The sequence below is a fragment of the Paramormyrops kingsleyae genome, chromosome 9 (genome assembly GCF_048594095.1).
Source record: "Paramormyrops kingsleyae isolate MSU_618 chromosome 9, PKINGS_0.4, whole genome shotgun sequence".
Taxonomy (NCBI): domain Eukaryota; kingdom Metazoa; phylum Chordata; class Actinopteri; order Osteoglossiformes; family Mormyridae; genus Paramormyrops; species Paramormyrops kingsleyae.
The window spans coordinates 15,395,122-15,421,203 of record NC_132805.1 but is presented as its reverse complement, the minus strand read 5'-3'; the positions used below and the strand labels follow the sequence as shown (position 1 = coordinate 15,421,203).

Below are 26,082 nucleotides of genomic sequence, written 5' to 3'. Positions count from 1 at the left end.
ACATTGTTAGTGCTGACATAAGGGTGTGCTTCTGACTTTGCAGAGTGTAAAGGACAGGCACTCATACCTGCTGTTAGACGGTCACTAATTTTAGGAGTATAGTTGGTGATGGCTACAGCTCTCCATTGATAAAGGGGAGAGACACTTGATAGCTAAGGGTGTTAATGTACATGGACAAACTTGTGGTTTAGCAGAGTTGGCTACAATTTTGCTTAGATGCTTCTGTCCAAAGCAATGTATGAGTAAGGAACATCAGCTATACTGTCAAGGAGTTGACTGTGCCTAGTCTAAGCTTCTGATGAATGCAGTACTGGAGCCACAGCTGTACAACCTCTATAAAAAAAAAAAAAATAATAAAAATAAAAAAACCTTGTAAGACTCTTCAAAGTCATGGATGAAGTGCAACAAAAGGTGTTTGGGGAATATGGACTGGTGAGCTGCATGCCTAAGCCAGTTCAACAGCATGAAGATGGCATTAATATTTCACAGTATCAGGACTAATGTCATGCATGAGGTGAACAAACATGCACCTAGGATGATGTCACCCACTAAACTTAGGCCTTACATTTGAAAGGTTCTTGGAAGTGTCAGTATGTGCCATTAAGGTAGTTTGGTCCACGTCATCTGGAATCTCCCACCCTAATGGGTTTTTATCCATCCTTTTGCACTTTGCATCAGTGAGCCAAGCTACCGATTTTAAATATCTTTTTCCAGTTATATTTTTCTGATATTCGTGATTCTCTGAGAGGGATCAGCTTACCAGGATCCATCAACCCAAAAGACACAATTTCAAGAGTTTAATGTGAGGCCAAAATACTGTTCATATTCCAACAAAAATCCATCCATCCATTTTCCTGACTGTTATTCTGCTCGGTTGTGAGAGGGCTAGAGGATCCTTACCCAACATGGGGAGGGCAGACAGGCAAAGTGGGAATGGACTTCAACCCCCCCAAGCCTAGAGGTGAGACAACAGTACCATCCATTAAACAGCCACGCCAGCAATTTCCCAGAGCAATATCAGTTTTTTTTTTTCACTTCCGTGACACAACCCTAGATGTCAATTTATATACACCAAAAGATGTATGTTAAAAGCACCAGAAGAAACCACGTCCAATTAATATACATATGTACCTTTAATTTTACTGTAGTCCAACTAAGCTAGAGCTGTAATACCTCTCCGCCACTAGGGGGAGGTGCTGCATAAATGTAATTTGGTGAAATAGCGAGTTCTGTCTGCTTCCAGTGTTGCACGCGGTTATTCTTTTTCTAGCCGTTAGCGATATTTATCTTATTTTATTTTCCTAATTTTTAACATGTATGAATTACATTATTTGTGGCTTACCCCTTCATTTATATATATATATATATATATATATATATATATTGGGATCAATAAAGTAATCTGAATATACAGATTAAATACAAGGCAAGTAATAAACATAAAGTGCCAACAGTAATAATGAGCATCACGTATCGCAATGAGGTTGTACAATACAGTATAAGTGAGGCAGGGTGTAAAGACGAGTGGCTGCAGCATAGCAGATGATACAGGTCAGCTATTTATGGGGGTGATGGCATGAGGACAGAAACAGCTCCTGTGTTGCTGTGTAGTTTTGACCTTCTCCTTGTCCATTTAACCAATCTGCCTGGAAATGATGCTGCTTGTCTCTCAAAATAAACTCAATGTCCTTTCAGCCATTCTAGATCTCAAAGGGCTGTTTCTGTTTGTCCTCTTCTTCCCTGCGACTGCCATTTTTTCTCATATTCTGCCCTTTTCATCTTGCAAAAACTCGGCTTCCGTTCGTTCCTTTTACTGTCAGTGAGGTCAGCACCGCAACTGTGTGCGTATGCCCCACAAACCAGTGTGCCGCTCCAAACATGCACCTTCCTGTCACTTTCCTGTAAAGCAGAGTTGCTGGTATCACCTGAAACACCAGGAAGCACTGAGTGTCCTCCAAACGATCATGTATTTCACACTTGAAAGCATTACCTGCACCTCTTCTGTTGTATAACTGTAGGGTAACATCTGCTTCGTGTTAAATAGTGAAATCGCTATTTTTCCTCTTTGTGATATTGAATACTAGGCAGCCATCCTGTCTCAGAGACCTCACTTCCTCCCCAGGCTTCTGAAGTCCCTGTGAGATCAGATCAAAGCACAAAGCAATTAACAAGCCTTGTTTCACGTTTAAGCTTTAAAAACACTACTTCTTATAATCGTTTAGCTTACTTAGCAGACATGATTATCCAAAGCGGAAAACTTTTTTAAAAACATTTTTATTTTTGAGAAGGCAGGTTCAGACAGTCCCTGGAGCAAATGGGGTTTAAGGGCCCTGCTCAGGGGTCCAATGGTGACATCACTCTGGTGACCCTGGGACTTGACCCAGCAACCTTCCTATCACAACAACCCACTGAGGCACACACCATTAACAATACCTGACTGACACATATTAATTAGTTACAGAAAACTTAACATTAATTGTTCTTCCATATACACTCACCTAAAGGATTTTTAGGAACACCAGTTCAATTTCTCATTAATGCAATTATCTAATCAACCAATCACATGGCAGTTGCTTCAATGCATTTAGGGGTGTGGTCCTGGTCAAGACAATCTCCTGAACTCCAAACTGAATGTCAGAATGGGAAAGAAAGGTGATTTAAGCAATTTTGAGCGTGGCATGGTTGTTGGTGCCAGACGGGCCGGTCTGAGTATTTCACAATCTGCTCAGTTACTGGGATTTTCACGCACAACCATTTCTAGGGTTTACAAAGAATGGTGTGCAAAGGGAAAAACATCCAGTATGCGGCAGTCCTGTGGGTGAAAATGCCTTGTTGATGCTAGAGGTCAGAGGAGAATGGGCCAACTGATTCAAGCTGATAGAAGAGCAACTTTGACTGAAATAACCACTCGTTACAACCGAGGTATGCAGCAAAGCATTTGTGAAGCCACAACACGCACAACCTTGAGGCGGATGGGCTACAACAGCAGAAGACCCCACCGGGTACCACTCATCTCCACTACAAATAGGAAAAAGAGGCTACAATTTGCATGAGCTCACCAAAATTGGACAGTTGAAGACTGGAAAAATGTTGCCTGGTCTGATGAGTCTCGATTTCTCTTGAGACATTCAAATGGTAGAGTCAGAATTTGGCATAAACAGAATGAGAACATGGATCCATCATGCCTTGTTACCACTGTGCAGACTGGTGGTGGTGGTGTAATGGTGTGGGGGATGTTTTCTTGGCACACTTTAGGCCCCTTAGGCATCGTTTAAATGTCACGGCCTACCTGAGCATTGTTTCTGACCATGTCCATCCCTTTATGACCACCATGTACCCATCCTCTGATGGCTACTTCCAGCAGGATAATGCACCATGTCACAAAGCTCGAATCATTTCAAATTGGTTTCTTGAACATGACAATGAGTTCACTGTACTACAGTGGCCCCCACAGTCACCAGATCTCAACCCAATAGAGCATCTTTGGGATGTGGTGGAACGTTAGCTTCGTGCCCTGGATGTGCATCCCACAAATCTCCATCAACTGCAAGATGCTATCCTATCAATATGGGCCAACATTTCTAAAGAATGCTTTCAGCACCTTGTTGAATCAGTGCCACGTAGAATTAAGGCAGTTCTGAAGGTGAAAGGGGGTCAAACAACGTATTAGTATGGTGTTCCTAATAATCCTTTAGGTGAGTGTATTTTCGATTATGGGTAGGGTAGGGTGGTGTGGTTCAGTGGGCAGCACTGTTGCTTCACCCATCTAGGTTTGTGGGTTTGAGTCCCACCCTGCTATGTGTGAGTTTGCATGGTCCCCCTGTCTCATATGGATTGTCTCCTCTAGTCCAGAGACACCCATATTTATTCTCTAAATTGCCTGAGGTATATAAATTGGTGTCCTGTGTAGGATGCTCCCTCCCCCATACTGCCTGTGATCAGCTCCCACACTGCTGGAAGATGGATGGATTTCTCTATTACAGCTGCCTCTACCCATCTGCCAAAGTGCTGGTTATGTTTCAGCAACAGTGACTTCAGCATGCTTTGTTGACACCATTTTATTAATATGTCCACTCATCCATCCATCCATCCATCTTGAAGCTGATTATCCCAGGCAAGGCTGTAGAGGGGCCTGGAGTAAATCCTGGGAAGCACAGGGCACAAGGCCATGGACTCCCAGTCTGTCACAGGGCACACACACACAAACTCTATGGGCAATTTAGAGATACCAGTTAGCCAAACTTCAAGTCCTTGGACTCGACACTTAGTAATATTTTTAAATTACATGTATAGTTTTAATGATTTTTTTTCTTGTGAAACTATTTTGCTTGTTTTTTTCGCATTTATGTCCCATCTATCTATTAGACTCCATAAAACTCATGGTTTAACTAGTGACTGCATCCTCACAATAATGGTCACATGGACTGGGAGGAATCAGTCTTTATTGTCATTCATTACCATAACTGCAACATGTGATCTGCATACTTCTTTGCATTCTTCACATTTTTTATTCTCTGAAATGTTTCTTTTCTATAAATTACATTAAAGCATCTACATTCCAGAAAGCAGATTACTGAGCTTCTCTTGAACAGGAGATTTGACACATATTGAGGTGCATCATAGTTTTATTCTTAGTAACAAAGTATCTCTGTGAAAGACTATGCCAGCAGACTTATATCAGGCATCTCTGCATGGTGACAGCTTGTCAGAACTTAGCACATGTCTGGCATCATGGAAGGGGGGCAGGGTGGCCCCCACCCGCCAGAGAATCCCTGGACCCACCCTTCATCCCAGAACAGGAGCCAGGCTCGATTTAGCTTGACTGAAGATGGTTTGGTACTGCATAGGGTAACTGGTGGAAATGTGGCCTGTTCTAACTGAGGGATATTTTCTGCATGCAGCAGTAACCACCCCTACAGGATTGCTGTGACTCTACACCTCAGTCTGGGCAGCCCTGCCTGCACTGAGATTTAGATGTTATGGACCAGAAGCCCTTGGGATAAACACATTAGCACTGGAATCTCGTACTGATACCTGGCAACATATTCTAACAGCAATTTTTCTGTTTCCTGTCCCTCTCAAATATTTCAAGGACTGATACAGTTATAGTTACCAGTTTACGTATTAACTACTGAATGCTCTAAATGATCCTCTGACTGTCTCTTTCCAAGGAGGCGAATGAGGATCTGCTTCAGTTTCACAAGGCACATCTTCCCGTTTTGTGTTCTTCGCATTTTGCCATCTGCCATCCTGGTAAAGGGGGAAGGTAGTAACATCCAGGTGTGCTGGGTCACGAAGGGAGACAATGAGAAACACGGGTTGTAAGCGTCAAGGAGTACAATGCTGATATTGTTTAATTACAGAGTTAATGTGACCCTTTATTCACCCTGTGGGGAAATGATCTTTTCACCTAGACCTTTTTTTACATACACGCACGCACACACACACACACACAGGTGAGAGAACATTTGAGGGTCAAAGAACAGGGTCATCCAGTGTACAGCAACTCCCCTGGAACAATAAGGGTTATGGCTTTGCAAAGGCCCAACAATGGAATCACTCTGCCAGCCATGGGTTTAGAACCAGCAACCTTCTGATCAAAAGCTCAGACTAACCCACATGTCCCCAATTTCATGTCATAGTATTTAAATATAATAGCTGTTAAGTACATCATTGTGCATCATATATTTTTTGATTTGGTTCTTGAAAATTAAAAACAGTACAGTATGCAAAACAAAACAGTTCCGCAACGTAAAAAATTATCACTAAATCTTGGTTTCCTCGAAAGTGCCACCATATTCTTTGATAACAGACCCACAAACACGAGCCATCTGATTAACAAGTTTTAACGGGTAATTACTTGACATCAGGGGCTTCTGCAAAAATAGGGGCTCAACCTCTATTATTGCCCCCATCCCAGTCAATAACTACACCATTGTAGAATACAGTAGGGGGGCCTCTAACAACTCAAATAGCCAAGGGGTCTCTGACCATGTTAATGCGCCCAACAAAAATCATACATCACCAAATCTGTCATCAGCAAAGGGACCCCTGGTCATGACACTTCCTGACTCACTGTCTCCTGATTTGTCGATAACATGATGTTGGGCTGTGTATTAATACTGCTGATGTACACTGTTGTCCACACTTCCCCATTGATTGTGGACCTGCATTTTGTCATGACCCAGCTGCTGTTGCTCCACTCACTCCCTAGCAGCTTTCCCTCCTTCCTCAGCAAAGCTCCAGTGGCCCCTCCTTAGGGGACAAGCCTCTGTCTCTTTCTTTCTACCCTACCCTTAGTGGCACCCTCTGTAGTGCACTGGCAGTGCACACACATCTGCTACATCTTCTTCTCTCTTTCTTTCCCTATTAGGCTGTAGCGGCACCTTCCTTCCAGCCTGGATGCCACACGGAGCCGTTTCCATCTCCATCTCCTACCAGCTCATTTCCCAGATGACCATAGGGCTGCCACCCCCCCAAAAAAAAAAAAATCACCTAAAGATGCTAAAAAAGGAAGATCAAGACAAATTGTGCAAGGCCAGGTAACATGCCTTTTGCTTCCTGTGGTGTGTGACGGCTCGGCGAGTTTCTAGGTGCCCCTGAACCAGACCTCACACCACCTCCACGGTTTCTTCCCCGTAGCCATCCAGCCCTTAAATAAACCTGCCTAGTGCCTCAGTAATCTAACACCCAGGTGTGATTCCCTTTATCTGACATCTTCCCTTCATAGCATACATGCAATATAGTTTCAACTTGCACTACAATGGCACTAGTTTTAAGGTTTAATTTATTTTCTTACGTCTTACAATGTATATTTTATATAATCATCATCTGTAACGTTTTATACTCCTACTTGGTTTCCTATTTTTTGCATGTGTTCTGTGAAGTTTTTCTCCTATATGCCTTGTTTATATTATTATACCTTTCGTGTTGGGCACTGGACCACAAACAATTCTAGTATGTTCATACACACTAACAATAAAGTGAGTTCTGATTCTGAAGTTTTACAGTCGCCTCTCCCCATGGCGTCCTGTTAACTACAACGCTCCCCCTCATGAAGATTTGTTCCCTGCAATAAAAAGGCAGTCATGGTGGATGGACAAATGGATGGATATTATTTAATTGTCATGCGGATGTAACTAAGCAAACAACCAATACTGTCACATTAAATGTGAAATCAGGATAAGAATAATCTTGGCTATAACAATAGTTCTACATTTAAAAATAGCAGCGTTGTACAGATTATTGTTAGAATTAAGTGCATTTCACCATGGTCTACATCGTGCCACACACATCTTATAGAAAAAGTACAATGCCACACTGTACAATGGCCGTTTAAAATGTTAATTTAATACTGAACACTATTTTATACATCATAGTTAAACAAAGCTATATATAGGAAACATTTCGAGAATTCTGTGCGCTCTCTTGTTTGAATGCTACTTAATAAAGTCATTTTACAGATCTTATTTACGCATAAATCCTTGCACTTTCACTTATACATCACAAATCACGTCACAAGGATGAAAAATATTATCCTCAAGGTGGTCAGTAGAGTGCACTTGTACATAAACTTAAAAGGCAGCTTTAATAGCAATAACCTCCAGAGATATTGCTCGATAAATTGAATATAAAAAAGACCACCGATAATGTTTAATTATGCTTTGACGTAAAAGCCGTGTTACCGTAAATACGGAGATTATCGACTATCAAGGTGAGATGTAAAACGAACAGCAACTGGAGACAAACGAAGGAGTTCCTTTATTTGGGTACTTACGGTAATAAAACGAAATCCCGCATTAGCCCATGTTTGTCTATTTTGCAGCCAGATTACGGTCGAGCCGGACAGCTGGTTTTCTATGTCGCCGAGTCAAGTCAATCTGTGCGGACTTTAAAATTGCGGTATTTTGTAGATAGAAAAGACTTAAATCAGTAGCCAGATATGCTTTTTTCTCAACATTCCGCAGACTTTCTGTTATCTCTTAAAACGCTGTAAAGCCTCGTCCTTTTGATCTACAGATACCCACCGGACTGGTGCATCTAATTAACTAAAAGCCTATTGGTATTTATAGCTGGAAAAAATACCCGTTCGTCTAAATCAGCCCATCAAGTCCGTGTTCATGCCGGATCTGGAGCATTTCAGATTTTCCAGCGGTAGAATGAATCCTTCGTTGGGGGCCAATGTGCTTCTCCAGCAGCAACAGAACCAGGGATCGGCTCAGCTCCAGCTTCAGTCCCCGACAGGCCTGTCCGATCCGTCGGTTTTTCTAAACGAGCAGCCTGGATTGTGTACAGGAAGCATATCGGGACTGGATTTCAGCGCCCAACCGCAGACCGGCGTCGCTTACTGTCATATTAACAATTTTTTGCACATTACCCCTCCGACTCCACCCGCAGCAATGGCCCTCCGAAACGACCTGGGTTCCAATATCAGCTCGTTGAAGTCCCTGAATCTACGCTTCCGCTGCTTTTTAGCCAAAGTGCATGAGCTGGAAAGGCGGAATAAGATTTTGGAAAAGCAGCTCCAACAGGCGCTAGAAGGCGATGGTGTCGGGGATGCGAAGAAGCCGCTCACGAAAGAGATGGCTGTCCAGACGGGCTTTGTGGGGCCGATCTCACTCCGGCCCGGTTCATTGCCTTTCCACAACGCGAATAATCCGCTACAACGACCTGCCACCCTCTTCATGCCTCCCCTCACTACGGTCCTTACGCTTGATCAGGGCAGCAGAACCCCGGCAGGTTCCGATGACCCAAACACCGGCGGTCCGAACACTAACTCCAACCCCAATATCGTGGTGGGGCCGCCGACTCCAAACGGGACGTCGGCAAACTCCAACATCAACACCAAGAATGGGCCGGTGACCTCCACTAACCCGCCTCCAAGGTTTCTTCCCGGTACCATTTGGTCTTACAACCATACTCGCAAGCTGGGATCGGGCATCGAGACCCGGGTGACGAGCCCTGGGGTGTCCTGGGTGCACCCGGACGGGGTAGGGGTGCAGATCGATACCATCACCCCTGAAATAAGGGCTCTCTACAATGTGCTGGGGAAAGTGAAGAGGGAGAGAGACGAGTACAAGCGGAGGTAAAGATAAACTGGCTTTAAATATAAACCATTTTTTTCTGTATGGTAACTATCGCTTGATTTCAATTAATACAAGTCATTTAAATTATGCAAAGTATTACTTCGTGTATTACCGTGATGCTTCTTATTAAGTAGATGCAAGTGTGTCTAGTGATAAGCATAATTGCAATTAAGTTTCAGTCTTTTTCCTGATTTTTTGAATGACAAATTAAGGTGTTGGTCCAGGGAATAAAACCGCAAAATTACAAGTGCAATAAATGTGTGTATATTGTTGCTCATTAATTTTTAGATTGATTTGTTAAGAATAAACCTGGTGTATTTTAGACGTATAATTAACTAACTTTGTTTATCATTGCTTTATAATTAAGCCAAACACATTGTGTGCCTATAAGGGATGATTGTTTCAATTATGTTTGCTTTGCCTTCTATTTGACAGAAACGATCAAAATCTTGCAAAATTACTTTGAAGTGACGCAGTAACATGTAAATGTGGCATAAAAAGCAGCTTCACATGTCAAAGCAGTAGTTAAAGTTCTTTAATATTTCGTTTTTTCTTTCTTTTTTTAATCCATGAGTTGCCTTATTAAAAGGAAAGTCGGATGTCATGCCAGGAATCTATGAATAGTACACATTTATTTAAACGCATGTACCTATAGGCTGGTGGTTTACCCGAAGGATTTTCGGGCATTTGGTTTCCTTTAGTGCTTAGACGTTTCAAGATTAACTGGGTTTCTAAACCACTACTCCAGCAGATAAAAGTGGCAAGAAAGTGTATCTACAGACAGGCATTAAATGTAGTGAATACTTACGAATACTTACGTTACGAGCGGGCAGCAAAATTAATGAAACGTGATTTATATAAGAATCGCTTTTGAGATATTTGAGAATACTCAGGCTTTTCTTAATAGTATGGCTTTGGACCCATTTATATGTTTAGTAAACGGGATCGCATTGCCGTGCCATGTGATGGACGATAACTAGGTTAAAACAGATGCTGTGCGTTCTGGCAGCATATTGTGTGAAGGAGACACGCTTGTTTAACATCATGGTGTGGGATCAGTCCCGGGGTGCTTCGATTGGGGCTTAGAACAGAATATGTATTGCTGGCCAAATTAGAAAGTCACAATTTGTGTTTCTAATTCGTCTTTTTCCTGTTATTTCTGAGCCTGTGGCCTTCCATGCCACCCCCTCCTCCTTACTCCCCATATGCGTCCACACTGCATCTGCAATGCAGTATTTTGTACTGGCAGTTACTGCTTGGTAGCTGTTCAAGGAAATTTAGAGACACACCCCCTGAAATTCATGTCCCCTCCCTGACTTACAGCAGTATATTTAATCATTATTATAATTATAGCACAATCACATTTGTTTATGGCCAAACAAAACAGCATCTTACCAATTTATCTGGTTCCTACATAATATAATATGTGATTTGTGAAAGGTGTGACTTTTTTATGACATTCTGCATTACTGGAATTGCACTGTACACCTTCTTTTTTGAGTCAATGCAATACAGTGGTCTTTTTTTTAAAACATTTGTCTCACATTAATTATATTAATTTACCAGCAAAGAGTATTGATTAGGAGTAATTCAGAGTTGCATTTGTTTTTTTGTGTGGATACTTTGATGCTCTTTTCATTTTAATTACACTGTTTTTGTCCCCCCCCCCCCCGGTTCTCCGTAGATGGGAAGAGGAGTACACAATGCGAGTGGATCTCCAGGGGAAGGTCTCGGAGCTGCAGGAGGTGAGAGGACGCGGTGCCCTCACTGCACTCCGCACACTGCCCCACGCTCACCATTTGGAGAGCTTTGCATACCTGCGTCTTCGTGACAGCACATGTCCAAAACAGCCTGCTTAAACTTGCCTGCTTCCAAAACCATTAACTGCTCTTCCCAGTAAGTTGGAATTTATTGATTTAAATGGGCAATGAAAGTGTTTCTCGCTGCAGTTTTTAAACTAATATGTAATATAGCTATCCTGCTTCTTATGTGTCTAAATCCTAAAGCCTTGATCTTGCGGTACCTACTGCCAGCTTGATTGTTTGTATATTTTTATTGAATTACTTTACCTCCTGCTCTCAGTCTGGTGTCCAACAGCTTATTTGGGATTGCAAGGATATAGTGTACTGTTAGCATTGCATATATTGTGTGTTACTATTTAAGTAGTGAATTATTTGAAATTATCTTTAGCAAGTATGTAATCTGGACACTGTAGGTTTTACAGTTTTGGAGGTTGGTACATTAACTACCATTTCAAAAGTGGTCAATTCTTGTGGTCATTACTGCAGACTGATTACTTTAGGTCTGTCCCTGGCAAAGTTCAGAAAGCTGGTTCTTGATTCCAAGTTCCTGAGCTGTTTGGACTTTTGTGTGTCGCATTCCCATCACACAACAGGAATTGTGACCTTTATCCTAAATAAGCACGAGAGATGCAAGAAGGTTGTAGGTTAAAATTACGGGAAAGTACACTACTGCTCCAAACCAGTATAGAATAAACAACTAATTTTGCTAGATATTGTTCTATATTCTTTCATTAGTATTTGTACAAGATATGCATGAAGTAGTGGTATTGGCCGATATTCGTCGAAAGATTTTTGCATAGATCCAATATGTCAGTCTTGGCTGATATTGCTGCCTGATATTTAAACTTTATAAGTATTCAAAGTTAGCAGCACCAAAGACACAACTACTGAAACAAGGATTTGATTCCATTGTATGATAAGCTATTTTCCGTAGTGGACAATGAGGGATTTTATCGGCTCCTTCACCACTTGGAAGAGGTGACAACAAGCTCAAAGTACTGGCTTGGGACATGTTTATAATTCATTATGAAATACAGCCTGCAGATCGATCTTTCATTTACCGCAGAATAAAAAAAGCATGCAACGTCATTCCGCTTATACATGCTGGCAAGTTTTACCGTCAGCAGCCTCTATGTTTGGCAAGTCTTGAAGGTTAGCTAGTTATTGGTATTGGCTGTATTATACAAAAATATATTGGTCTTCAGTCAACATATACACATCTGTGCACCACTAGTATGTGCATCGATTATAGTACATACTTATTGTATTTATAAGTTCTTTCATAGTTCGTTCATGATCAGTACTTATATTTAAATTTCTTTCCTTTTGTGTAGATATTACCATCTTTTTTCTTTTTTCTGTTAAGTGTTCTATTTACTTGACTCTGAGAGAGCTCTGCACAAGAATTCCAATGTGCCTGGAATGTTGATTTTATGCACAAATGGCAAATAAAAATCTCCTAGATCTTGTAGATAAACAGATGCATATGAGAAGAAAGCCAGCGCACAAAACAGAATATGACTTTTACGTTGTATTGTGGAGATCAAACTTTCCGAAGCAGAAATATGGAGATAAATATGCAAATAAAAAGAAAAGGTATTCATTAAAACAGTTAAAGTATTTGAGATACATTTGCTCCGTTTTTGCTCCACTACTTCTGTCTTTCTTCCCCACACTTCCAAGTTGGTGCTGGTGCTTGTGGACAACAAAGATCAGCAAAGATTTTCGCTATAAGTCCCTCCCCAAGTATTTGCTGGTCGAGCAAAGAGTACTTTGGGGCTAGAGTCCCTGGAGTAGGGAATAAAAATAGGACCAGGAACTAGAATCGGGCCAAGTTCCTGCAGTAGGAATCTGACAGAAGTTCCAGAATTCCTAAATAATTCCTGTTTCCTGAAAAAAGTTCCTGTGGAAGGAAAGGACCTTATTTTATGATAGAACAGTACTTCAGTTTAGGAAGCTTTGCATACTTGCAGGCCCCTACGATTTCTGGTTTTGATACTGGGGGATAATTGTCTGTTAAAAACTTATGACACGAAGGCTTGCTGGATAAGGGCTTGTTTGTTTTTCTAGTGTAGGCAGTCCAATGTAAGATTGGAAACACACCAGCTAGAATCCAGCTAGGATTGCAGGCCCAAAGCTGCCTGGCTCATCACCTTTGAAACTCCCATCCCGTCCAAGCTACTGGACGAGCTTGCAGGTGCATTATTTCCAAAGTGACCCTGACTGCCTGGATTTCCTCCAAGCCTCTCTGCCCCGTCTCTGCAACAGCGCCGCCCTGTTGCGGCCTGGCTTCGAAGCGTCTTTCGTGCCTGTCGCCCCCTGCAGGACCTGCAGGAGAGCGAGTCCAGCCAAGATGAGTTGGCGTTGCGGGTGCAGCAGCTGAAGGCGGAGCTCGTCCTCTTCAAGGGGCTCATGAGTAATGTGAGTCTCTGCCACTGCTCGGCCCCCTCGCCCTCAGCACAACACGCACTGCATTTCCATGAATACCCACCACCTGCCCCAAACCCTGCAGCCTGCCCAAGTAAATCATATTCTCATCCATCTTCCCACTTCAGTGATTTCTAAGATGGTGTCCCGTTTCTCTGAGAGGGGTGAACTCTGGAGCTGGAGCTGATTTTGGGAGGGAATGTCTGTGCTTGTGCTATTTTCGACGTCTCTGTCCTGTCAGAACTTGCCGTGTTTGGCTTTGTTGTTCCTTTAGGCTCTTCTGTTGACCCATTTCTTAAAAAATTATAAAGTTAGGTATTTAAATAGCCCTGCTTTTTATTTATTTATATATATATATATATATATATATATATATATATATATATATATATATATATATATATATATATATATATATATAAATCATATATTAGTAGCAAATTAAAAAAATAAAACATTCGCCAAATATATATGCGCCGCTGCCTTCATGCAAGGTGCAAAAGCACAACTGCCCAGTTCACACTGGAACCGCCCGTTTCCAACATCAATGAACGTCAAACTCGAACTCCAAGTAAGACTTACGTTGGCGTGTGCAGCCCTTTTGTTTGCGCTAATGTGCCATTAATATTAATAACAGCAGGGAATGTAACATAAAGCCGTAATGTTCCTAACAGAGTGGCTGCTCTGTCCTGAAATTCTACAGCTGAAAAGTTTTCAAACGCAGTAATTTATAAAATGCTGGATAAATGGACTTACATAATTGGTTATTTCATGTTTGTCAAAGATGACCTTTTTTAACAACTCTATAAAGTAATATTATTTTTATACAAATAAACTCATGTGAAACAAAAAACGTACATTTTCAGGGTTGCCAATTGTCACGCATCTGGCGTGACACTCAGGCTTTCAAACTCACGCACACGCTAGAAATCTAACCGCAAATATATATTATTCCATTGCAAACCTAAAATTGGGGACATCAAAAGCGTTGTGGTAGCTTGCAAACCCTACAGACTATTTAGAAGGTAATAAAATGGTTACATACATGTAAATGCGTTTGCGTATGTGTGCAGACTTGTCTTGAATTGAAAATTGCTCTCCAGCCAGCTGACCGAAGTTGGCAACCCTGTGTTTTATTTGAAATGAACTGTAAAATGCACTGTTTTAGGCTGAAGCAACTTGTTGCTCTGACAATTTTAAAACAAATATGAGAAAACATTACCTATGACACATTTTATGTCTTTTTGAAATAAAACCACCCAGACCCATCTTAAAGTGTACTTAATATACTATAAAATTTACATAAAGGGACATGCTACTCTTCCCAAAAAAAGTAACCGCGATATAATACCATCACCGTCCAAAAGTGAAAGATACTGTGATAATAATTTGAGGTCATATCGCCCACCCCTAGGCAAGTGTAGTGTACTACTGGGTAGTAATCAGTAATCATAGGAGGTACACTTCTCATCTGAATCAGGGACTTCTGAACACCCTTCCTGTTGACAGGTTGGAAGATCTGTATAAGAGCCCATATTAAACACATATTAGGGAACAGCGTGTGGGTTGGGATCACATGGTTGTCGGATCAAATCCTATGGTTGATTTCACCATTGGGTCCATGAGCAAGACCTTTAACCCTGACTGCACCAGGGACTGGCTGAGCCTGCTTTTCTCTTTGGATAAAACATCTGCTAAATAAAAATGTTACAATGTCCTGGATTATAACTGATATTCATTCGTGATGATTCTTGTAATATTTGGTATGTGGAGCCTCCTCTGCCCTTCTTAGCTGACTCGGGTGAAATGTGTAAGTGACTGTTCCCCCTTGTGTCTGTCAGAATCTGTCTGAGCTTGACAGTAAGATCCAGGAGAAGGCTATGAAGGTGGACATGGACATCTGTCGCCGGATTGACATCACTGCCCGGCTGTGCGATGTTGCCCAGCAGAGGAACTGTGAGGACATGATCAAGATGTTCCAGGTAGCCTCTGATTCTGATGCCCCAGTGGCTTCATTCCACCCCCATGTCCTCCTCACCTCAGCCTTACGCTCCTCGTCCACTCGTGTAGGTGCCCACCTCACCTTCAACTGCGAACAGGCGCCCCCGCAGACATGCTCCCCCACCCACCACTGCGACTGCCAGTGAGACGGATGACCTGACAAGCGCCTCTGAGAGCGAGGGGGGTGGAGCCAGGGAAGACCCCTCCTCGGCCAATCAGATTAACGAGGAAATGCAGAGGATGTTGAATCAATTGTGAGTGACGATAAAACCTTGAATAATAGTATATTGTGTGCAGAAGACTGTGATTCCTCAGATTAATGGGCCAGTATGTGGCTTGTGGTTAGGCCTGTGACCAGAAGATCATTGGCTCAAATACTGTGGTCAGCATAGTGATGCCACTGTTGGTACAGCGAGCAAGGCCCATAACCTCTAATTGCTCCAGGAGCGCCGCATACTGGCTGAACTCGCAATATGACCCTTAAACTTACTCTCACTTGTATTCATGTGTCTCATGGAGAACAAGACAGGATATGCAAAAAAGAGTTTCTCTGTGGGGATGAATAGAGCAAATCTATTCTGTTTTTCTTTTTAGTGTACTGACCCTAGGCACCAGTGATACAAAAATGATAAATATGTTTATACCTCTAATTGTTTGTGTAACTCGGTGTTTTTGACTGATCAGGAATAATTCTGTGAACACAAACAGGGGTATGGCTTTCAGGCTCTATCTGTATCGAAGCTATCATATTCCCTCGGGCGGGATCTGAGGTTGGTGTTTTGTTGTGTTTTTTTAAAAGGCGGGAGAGTGAGTTTGAGGACGACTGCGACAGTCTGGCCTGGGAGGAGACAGAGGAGACTCTGTTACTGTGGGAGGATTTTCCCGGCTGCGGCCTGGGAGTGGAAACGCAGGGGGAGGTACGCTGGTCGTAGGTTATCCCTGTCACTGAATGGTGATTAATGTGTGTGCAGCAGTGAAGGTTTCTTTAAGACAAAAGGTGAAGTAGTGCTTCACAAAAATAAAGTAAAAGGAAAAAAGTTACATTTGTATCACATAAAATATCTTTTTTAATTCCAATATTTCATTTACAGTCATGTGAAAAAGAAAGTAATTCTAAGGTTTTACGTACCAAGACTTAATAAAAAGTCATCTGGCCCTTAGCAGGTCTTAAAATTAGGTAAATACAACCTCAAGTGAACAGCAACACAATGACATATTGCACAGTGTCATGGCTTAGTTTTGTTAAATAAACAAAAATGCAGAAGCCGTGTGCGAAAAATTAAGTACGCCCGTACTGCTTCCATGGCAATTAACAGCATAAATAGCAGCCAGGTGCTGCTAATCAAATACACTTGGTTAGCTGATCATCAGCAAGTGTGACCACCTCTATAAAAACAGAAGTTTTGGCAGTTTGTAGTAGTTTAACACAATACCGTGGAAGAAAAGCATCTTAGAGAAGCAATTGTTGCTGCCTATCAACCTGGGATGGGTTATAAGGCCATTTCCAAACAATGTGAAGTCTATCAATTTACAGTGAGAAAGATTATTCACAAGTGGAAAACATTCAAGACAGTTGCCAATCTTCCCAAGATTGGACACCCCAGTAAATTCACTCCAAGGTCAGACAAAACACCCAAGAGCTACATATCAGACTCTACAGGATTCAGTTAGCATGACAGTACAATTAGACAAACACTGCACAAGTATGGCTTGTTTGGAATGTTTGCCAGGAGAAAGCCTCTTTTCTCTAAAAAGAACATGGCAGAACGACTTAGGTTTGCAAAGTTGCATCTCAACAAACCATCAACACTTCTGGAACAGATGAGACCAAAGAGGGGATATTTGGCTATAATGCATAGCAATATGTTTGGTGAAAACCAAATGCAGCAGATCAGCACAAACACCTCATACTAACCGTCAAGCACAGTGTTGAAGGTGTGATGATTTGGGCTTTTTTTGCAGTCACAGGACCTGAAAGATCTGTGCTGGTACCTGGAAGGTTGTCAGTTCACATCCTGTGAATGCCAGGAGTGGTTCTACTAACCTTAACCCTAACCCTTGAGCAAGGTCCTTAACCTGCAGTTGCTTTATCCTGGTTATGACATTAACCTACATCCAACCCTGCAAGCAGGTCCTCCAGCTTTCATGGAAAATTTGGAAGTTGGTGGCAGGATTGCAACTCCAGTCACCAGAAATAACTTTACATTGTTCCACTCCATTTGAACTACAGTGCCTGACAAAAGTCTTGTCACTTAACCAAGTTGTAGGAACAACAAATAATAACTTGACCTGTAGTTAATCAGTTGGAATCAGAAATGGCTTATAAGAAAAGGCAAAGCCCTCTAGATTATGCTTATTATACCAAAATAAAGTTTTGCATCATTCATTGAGTTTTGTCATGGAATTAGGACAGAAAGGTCAACTTTTGCCTGGACAAAAGTCTTGTCATATACAAAAATAATGTAGAAATTATACATATACTTAATTTAGAATACACAAACATGCTACAATAACATCAGAATGGTGCCTTGGAAAAAAAAATTAATAATGTGTATGATTCCCATGAGCTTGGAGGACCACATCCATACGTCTTGGCAATGACTGAAATAACTTGTTGATGAAGTCATCTGGAATGGCAAAGAAAGCAGTTTTGCAGGACTCCCAGGGTTCGTCTAGATTCTTTGGTTTCGTCTCCCAAGCCTCCTCCTTCATCTTACCCCAGACATGCTCAATAATGTTCATGTCTGGTGGCTGGGCTGGCCAATCCTGGAGCACCTTGATCCTCTTCAGTTTCAGGAACTTCAGTGTGGAGGCTGAAGTATGAGAAGGAGCGCCATCCTTCTTCAGAATTTGCCCTCTCTTATGGTTTGGAATATAATGGGCAGCAAGAATATCTTGATACTTCAGGCTGTTGATGTTGCCATCCACTCTGCAGATCTCTCGAACACCCCCATGCTGGATGTAACCCCAAACCATGATTTTTCCTCCACCAAACTTGACTGTTTTCTGGGTGAATTTTGAGTTCATGCGGGTTCCAACAGGTCTCCTGCAGTATTTGCGGCATTTGGTATGTAGTTCAATGGATGATTCGTCAGAAAAATCAACCTTTTGCCACTGTCCATCCTTGCTGCAAGCTGTGGGCCATGGCAAATTCTACATGGTGTTGTAATGGCCCAGTTAAAGTCCAGACCTCAACCTGATTGAAATGCTACTGCAGAACCTTAAGAGAGCTGTGTATAAGCGAATGTCCACAAACATCAATGAACTGAAGCAACGTTGTAAAATAGAGAGGGTCAAAATTCCTCCACAATGATGTGAGAGACTGTTCGTTACACAGAAAATGATCACTTCAAGTTATTGCTGCTAAAGTTGGTTCTACAAGCTATTGAATCTTGGGGTGTACTTAGGCTTTCACACATGGCTTCTCCACTTTGGCTTCATTTTTGTTAAATAATGACATGGAATCTGATGTGTGTTGATTTTTTTTTTGAGGGCAGTGGTGGCTTAATGGTTAGGGACACGTACTTGTAATTGAAAGATTGTAGGTTCGAATCCCTGAACAGCAAGGCATCACTGAGGTTCCCTGAGCAAGGTACTGCCCCCAAACACTGCTCCCTGGGTGCTGTGTTAGCTGCCCCCTGCTATGTCACATTGTCACATATGGGTTAAATGCAAAGAACACATTCCATTGTTGTGTGCTGTGGTGTGTCAACAAGGATAATTAATCACAAAATTCTAAATTTACTCCTGAGTTTAGATTTAAATTTTGGAACCTGCTAAGGAACGGATGATTTTTTTCCCCCATTATTATTATGACCTGATACGTAAAACCATAGAACTGAAAGACAGTGTACTTTCTTTTTCACATGACTGCATGTGAACCCAAAAAATTATGTGAGTTCAAAAAATGTCTGACAAAGTATTGGGCAAAACAGAACCACCCTTAGGTTGATAAAAGGAACCTCAGTGAAGCAAAATATTTTCTGCATCACTAGACTCATAGACTTCAGGGTATTTCTCATCACTTTCTATTTAGTAGTTGATTGGATAAATATAGACTACTGTATTGAATATTTAAATTTTTACTGTAATATTTGAACAGGTCTAAAACTACACATGGGGGAGGGGAGTTTAGGCTACGGACAGGTTAGTTTATAGATTTACCCTTTTATCTGAGTGCTTTTCCACTGCACTAGGTACCATACTTTTTGTACAAAAAATTCAATACAGTGGTACCTCAGTTCTCAAACTCATTAGAACTCGAATTTCTTAAAAGTCGAACCAACTAGTTAAAAAAAAAAAAAAAAAAGACCTAGAGCTTGATCTGATCTCAGAAGTCAAATCGTGAACGCCAACCTAAGATAACTTCTATGCGCGGGGAAATGAGTCACGCTCCACGTCTCTCAGCAGAATCAAAGGGTAACGCTTCAGTCTCAGCCTCACATTCACTGTGATAGCATTGTGCATGTTTACACTAGCTGAATACATATATTTAGACAGTAAAAATACATTTAGACAATGATAGACAGTAACAGTAATTATTATATAATAAAATACATTTAAAAATAAATATTTCTTAATTATTTTAATATTAATAATAAACCATTAATACATTTAATTATAATAATATTATCGTGCCCAGCGGGGATGGAACTGAGACAAAGGCGCAGAGGTCAGGATATCCGGGAATACGGGGCTTAATTACAGGTAAGGCAGGGAAACGCAGACGGACAATACAGTGACCGGACTGGGGAAACAAACTGAAATGCGAACTAAATGCAGAGAACTAAACACAACAACCAGAAACAGCTGATCACATGGGGATTCCACACGGGGTTAATGAGGGGGCGTGGCACACGGAAGGAGCGGACGATCGGGTCATGACACATTGTTTTTTTTTTTTTACTTTACACATTGTTTGGATACATTTTTCTTACTTTAAAAATGACTTTTGATAAATGTTCTTAGATGTTTAGTACAGTATATGCTTTTCTTGTTTTGTCCGATTCATTTTGTGTTTAAATGCTTAAAAAAAAACATATTTTGGTGTAATTTTTTGGGGCCGGGAACCAAATAATTGGTTTTCCATTGCTTCTTGTGGGGAAAATTTTTTTACTGAAGAACTCAAATGTTTTAGGATTCGATCCAGAGTTCTGAACGGATTAATTTCGAGTTCTGTGGTAACACTGTACTTTTTATATAATATAATATATATATATATATATATATATATATATATATATATATATATATATATATATATATATATATATATATATATTATGGCATGCCAAACAGGAAATATTTAATCATCTTTGATATATATGGAATGAAACCCGATATATATGGAATGAAACTCGGAATATATGGAATGAAAGTCGATATATATATAATGAAAGCCGATATATATATAATGAAAGCCGATATATATATAAGGAATGAATGTCGATATATATATAATGAAACTCGGAATAAATTGAATGAAAGCCGATATATATACAATGAAACGCGGAATATATTGAATGAATGTTGATATATATACAATGAAACTCGGAATATATGGAATGAAACCGGATATATATGGAATGAAACCTGATATATATACAATGAAACTCGGAATATATTGAATGAATGTTGATATATATACAATGAAACTCGGAATATATGGAATGAAACCCGATATATATGGAATGAAACCTGATATATATACAATGAAACTCGGAATATATTGAATGAATGTTGATATATATACAATGAAACTCGGAATATATGGAATGAAACCTGATATATATGGAATGAAACCTGATATATATACAATGAAACTCGTAATATATGGAATGAAACCTGATATATGTACAATGAAACTCGGAATATATGGAATGAAACCCGATATATATGGAATGAATGCCGATATATATACAATGAAACTCGGAATATACTGTATGGAATGAAAGCTAATGGTATCGCCCTTGGTGAACAGATCGAGTGAACGCTGAAAACTGCCTAAAAAGTTTTTTTTTTTTTTTTTTTTATTATCTTTGTCGTTTATATGATGAACAATTTCTGTCAATTTCTGTCTATTTTTTTTTTCTATTTTTTTTCATTATATATATATATATCGACATTCATTCCTTATATATATATATATCGGCTTTCATTATATATATATCGGCTTTCATTATATATATATATCGACTTTCATTATATATATATCGACTTTCATTCCATATATTCCGAGTTTCATTCCATATATATCGGGTTTCATTCCATATATTCTGAGTTTCATTGTATATATATCAGGTTTCATTCCATATATATCGGGTTTCATTCCATTCCTGTTTGGCATGCCATTATATATATATATATATATATATATATATATATATATATATATATATAATTATTTTTTTTTTTTATTAACCCCTGTCGTGTCCGGCAGTTTAGCAAGCAGGATGTTAGTCTGGGTGCTTTATTGTGCCAACACTTTTTCATTTTGCCAAGTGGAGCTTCGGATTAAGCTCCTCTTGTTACTTGAGGTATACTCTTTATTAACCATTTTAGATTTTTGCGCCACAAAGCCGGAGCTATTTTTTGTTGACTTCTGGTTGAGTACCAGTACCAAACCAGCTGTAGCAACTTTTTCATGCGTTGATGTTTGGGGTAGGACTTGCTATCGGGTTTTTGTAGAGTGGTTATAGATAACCTGCCTTGCAAACACAAAATACATCCGCTATTATGAAAAAACATAGTTGCCATTTCAGAAAACAATAATAAACAAAGTAAAAACAAAAAGTAATAATGGGTGCTTGGACAAATGAATAAACCCAAGCAATAATTGTGATCTGGTCAGAAGAACAGATTCAACAAGATCTGAATGTGCATAACATGCAATGTCAATATTAATATTGCACATCTCTCAGCCCTAATTGTGACTGGTGGTTCGCTGTGCAAGCAGAGCCTGCATGTCACTCACTAGCAACAAACTCTGTGTTGCCAAAAATACTTAAATCAGAGTAAATTGTTATGTCAGACAGACTTTTGTTGTACTCAAAACAAAAAAAACAAACCCTTGTTGTTTTTAAATGTGCTGTACAAATAAAATTTACATGATTTGGCTTGCAGATTAGTCATGGAAAAAGAGAACCATGCAAATTTTCCTTTTGTGTCAAGTAGCAAAAAAGTTGCAGCGTGATGTCTTGTTTAATTTGCCTTCCTTGATATTGCTCATCCTGCGACGTGATTATCTCACATGTGCATGCTGAAACGAGGTACTGTGCCGCCCTACAGGATACCATGTTCTCAACCACTATGCTACCAGCTTGGAATATGTAAAAGACTAATGGATATAATGAATAATTAATAAAAGGTAAATTAAACAGCGTTATGGGGCCATTGTGTAGGGTGACGAGGCCGCGTGGGAAATTCCACCTGGTTGGTGTTTAAGCACTTCACTACGGTCTGCTTGTCCACAGCAGGAAGAATGCCTCGAGAAGGTCATTACGGACACGGAGTGCCTCTTTAAATCCCGTGAGAAGGAGTACCAAGAAACTATCGACCAAATTGAGGTGCGTCTCGACAGTTGTCATTTCCTTTTGTTTTTGTTTTTGAATTCAGTTCATTAAAAGGCAACAATTAAAAGCACATTCTTACCACACAATGTTGCTAACCAGCCACAATTCCACACAAAGTAATGCAGCTAAAATGCCATAACCTTGGGTTGTCATGGTAGCAGACGTTTAGTGTATTTGTGTATTTGTGTTCTGTGCTTATGATTTAGTTTTCTTCCAAAAAAGTGGTCTATTTTAACATCGTTTTTTTTTTTTTAGTGGAAAATGTGCTGGTTTTGTGTTAATGGGGGCAGATGCCTCTCTGTAAATGTGAATGTTTGCATGTCTCTGTGTGTGTTTGTATGTGTGTGTATACGCGTGCCCACCAGCTGGAGCTCGCTACGGCCAAGTCAGACATGAACCGGCATTTGCACGAGTACATGGAGATGTGCTCCATGAAGCGTGGCCTAGACGTGCAGATGGAGACATGCCGGAGGCTCATCACTCAGACCGGGGACAGGTCCGCTCTCGCCCCCACCTTCACACTTCCTCACATTTCCTCACACTTCCTCCATTCATATATATATATATACACACACACACACACAACTCCCCCTCCTCTTTCTCACCTCAGTAAATATCCCCCGTCTTCTGCCGCTGCTGAAGAGAGTGACAATGTTGACCGGGAGAAGATGCAAGTGCCTTCGCCTGCACGTTCGGGGAGGTGATGCGGCTGCCAGCGGGGCGCACTAGCACTTGTTGGCCAGCAGGTGGCAGACCCCGGATCCTCCCTCACACCATTGTGTGTTGGGAGAGTTCTGTGTTGTTTTCACTGCTTAATAGCTCATCTGTGTCCCATATGCAGCCTTTTGTAAGGGAAAGTGTTGTAAATACATCCACGAGAGCTTCTGAATGGACTTGTAGATTTGCAAAAATACTTCCACGGGAGGCTCAGGTGTTTGTGTCCTTTCCGAGGGTTTGAACCTGACTCCTGCTCTTGGCCTGTGTGTTCTAGCATCTCTGGCTTCTTTAGCTTTCTGAATTGGAAGGATGAGGAGTGATTTTCCAGTTTGTAAATGAACGCTTGACTGTACCATGATGGACTGGCCCATTCACATCCTGCTTTACTTCCTGTACGTCCTGTGACTTAATACCACCTCACACGTTTCCTCAACACAACTGGATAGACATTATAGCCGCTGCCCCCCTTGTGGAAGCGCGGTGTATCATGTCTACCGCACAGCTGTATTTCATTCTAAAATTGTAGTACTGACCTCCACAGCCATATCTCCCACACACGAGTACCTCAGCAGCCAGACACACACAGCCAAGCTTCCGGTGTTATTCTAGGGTTTGAACTGAAATACATTATCAGGATTCATACTGTTTTTCAGCATTTTACTCGTACTTCAGCTCGTAATTTTCTGAAGCCATTGATAATACAATAGTGCGTATTAAAAACTTGTTGTCCTCCCAGCCCAGTCACACAATGTGTCTCTTCACATTGTGATGGTGTCGCTTTGATGGGGGAATATTTTATAAGACACAGCCACTCACACATCACCAGATGTTTATTATTATTTAAAATCCTTTGTGCTACCTGCTTTCTGAAAGCCTGACAAACGATGAATAGAAGACTAGCCAGTGAAACATTCATAGTCTGCATCCACTTAGGAATATTTCTATGTCCCCCTGTGTTACCTCAATATGATATATTTTGGGGACTTGTGACCTGGTCTGATTTAAGTGCTGAGGTGGCACCCTGTGACCATCGGGAACGTTATCAATGAAAGAACACAGGAACCTTAGGAACATACGACGGACCCCCTCAGCTCTGCAATCTCTCGTTAAGCTTTAACTGAAATGTCTGTAAGATGTATTGTGCTGTTCTGTGGTATGAACACATTTCATTTTTGGCAGAAACTCTGCATGCATTGATCCTGTATGTTTTCATATCAAATACGGCAGTCTAGGAATGACTAATGATCCAAATGAATATTATAAGAGGTCATGTTCTGGGGAGATCGTGGCGTGACTGAGAATGAATGTTATTGGTATGCGCGTGATATACGTGTATTTTCTGGAACTGTGTTTAAAACACTATTTTTGTATTCCATAATGTGCAAAAGTGTCAAGCATTACCATATATATACATATATGTATAGCAGATAGACAGGAACTTTAGTTTACTGGAATGTTAAGCTTATCAATCTAATAACAGAAAAAAAATCATTTTAAAAGGACTTGTATAGTTCAAGGCTTTAAGAAAATGTACACACATTTTTGGTTGTATGATATATTGGACAGATGGAGTATGGAGTTTAGGTATGAGTGTAGGCCAAAGTATAACGGAAAGTATTACGCAGTAGCGTGTTTCTGCATGTTCATATGTATTCTGGGTGCGTTTAAAAATGGCAGGCTTACGTTTTAAAGGCCATCGGACTACAGAAGCCCTCTCAACACCTCCAGGCGCCTCTGCTATGTTAACTGAGCATATGTGAGAGTCATGGATCCCATATTTTAAGTGTTATTGTGCACGGAAGAAACTTAATTAAAATAAGCCTTTTATTTTTCCACGAAATATTTAAATTCAATGTTTCTTCAGTGTATGGAACTGCTCTTTGGTGTGATTGATGAATGGAGAGAAGTTGCCACAATTGGACATAAATGAAAATTTATGAGTGCATTAATTCGAATTTGAACACATTTATGCAGTGTAATGTGCTATGACGTCCTTCTGGGTAACTACTGACTTTGCTAAAAAAATAAAAAAAATCCAAGGTGGTGGGACACTGGTGACATTTTAAAGTCCTTAATCATGGGTTGGTTGACTTGTTTTGTCCGGAATTAATTATCGGTTGAGACGTTTCCTTTAAAATGAGTCACTGTTCTTTGCAGCTGTTATTGAAAGAACCTTAAACTGAAGGAATTAATGAATCACAGGTGAAGATTTTAGGAAAGTGGGCCAGTACCCAGAGAGTAAACATTCATGGACATCTACAGCCACTCGAGTTGAGTCCTTGTGCATCCTATACAGTGCTGTGAGGTTCTGGACATGTGCAGAATAAAAGTGATTACTAAGCAACGGTGACTCTCGTCTGTTCATTGTCTCAGTGTTTTCATTATGAATATTGATGCTGAGTTGTGTTCATGTGCCTTACTTGTACATGCATAGAATAGGAATGTCTTGACTAGGCCTGCTTTGGAACAACTGAGTGC

The 26,082-nt window shown here is 40.6% G+C and overlaps 1 protein-coding gene across 2 annotated transcripts; it reads left to right on the top strand.

The window, feature by feature from the left end:
- The first annotated feature begins 7,817 nt into the window (after positions 1–7,817).
- Positions 7,818–25,948, top strand: LOC111833949 (non-homologous end joining factor IFFO1). Of its 2 annotated transcripts, none has more exons than XM_023792701.2 (9): positions 7,818–9,085; positions 10,771–10,831; positions 13,214–13,309; positions 15,157–15,297; positions 15,386–15,570; positions 16,116–16,233; positions 22,792–22,881; positions 23,253–23,383; positions 23,498–25,948. In XM_023792701.2, the coding sequence occupies exons 1-9, from the start codon at positions 8,121–8,123 to the stop codon at positions 23,589–23,591; spliced, it is 1,881 nt and encodes a 626-aa protein (XP_023648469.1). In that variant the 5' UTR covers positions 7,818–8,120; the 3' UTR covers positions 23,592–25,948. The 2 variants fall into 2 exon arrangements, with proteins under 2 accessions (XP_023648469.1, XP_023648468.1); XM_023792700.2 differs by having other exon boundaries at positions 7,819–9,085; positions 22,789–22,881.
- The last annotated feature ends 134 nt before the right edge of the window (positions 25,949–26,082 follow it).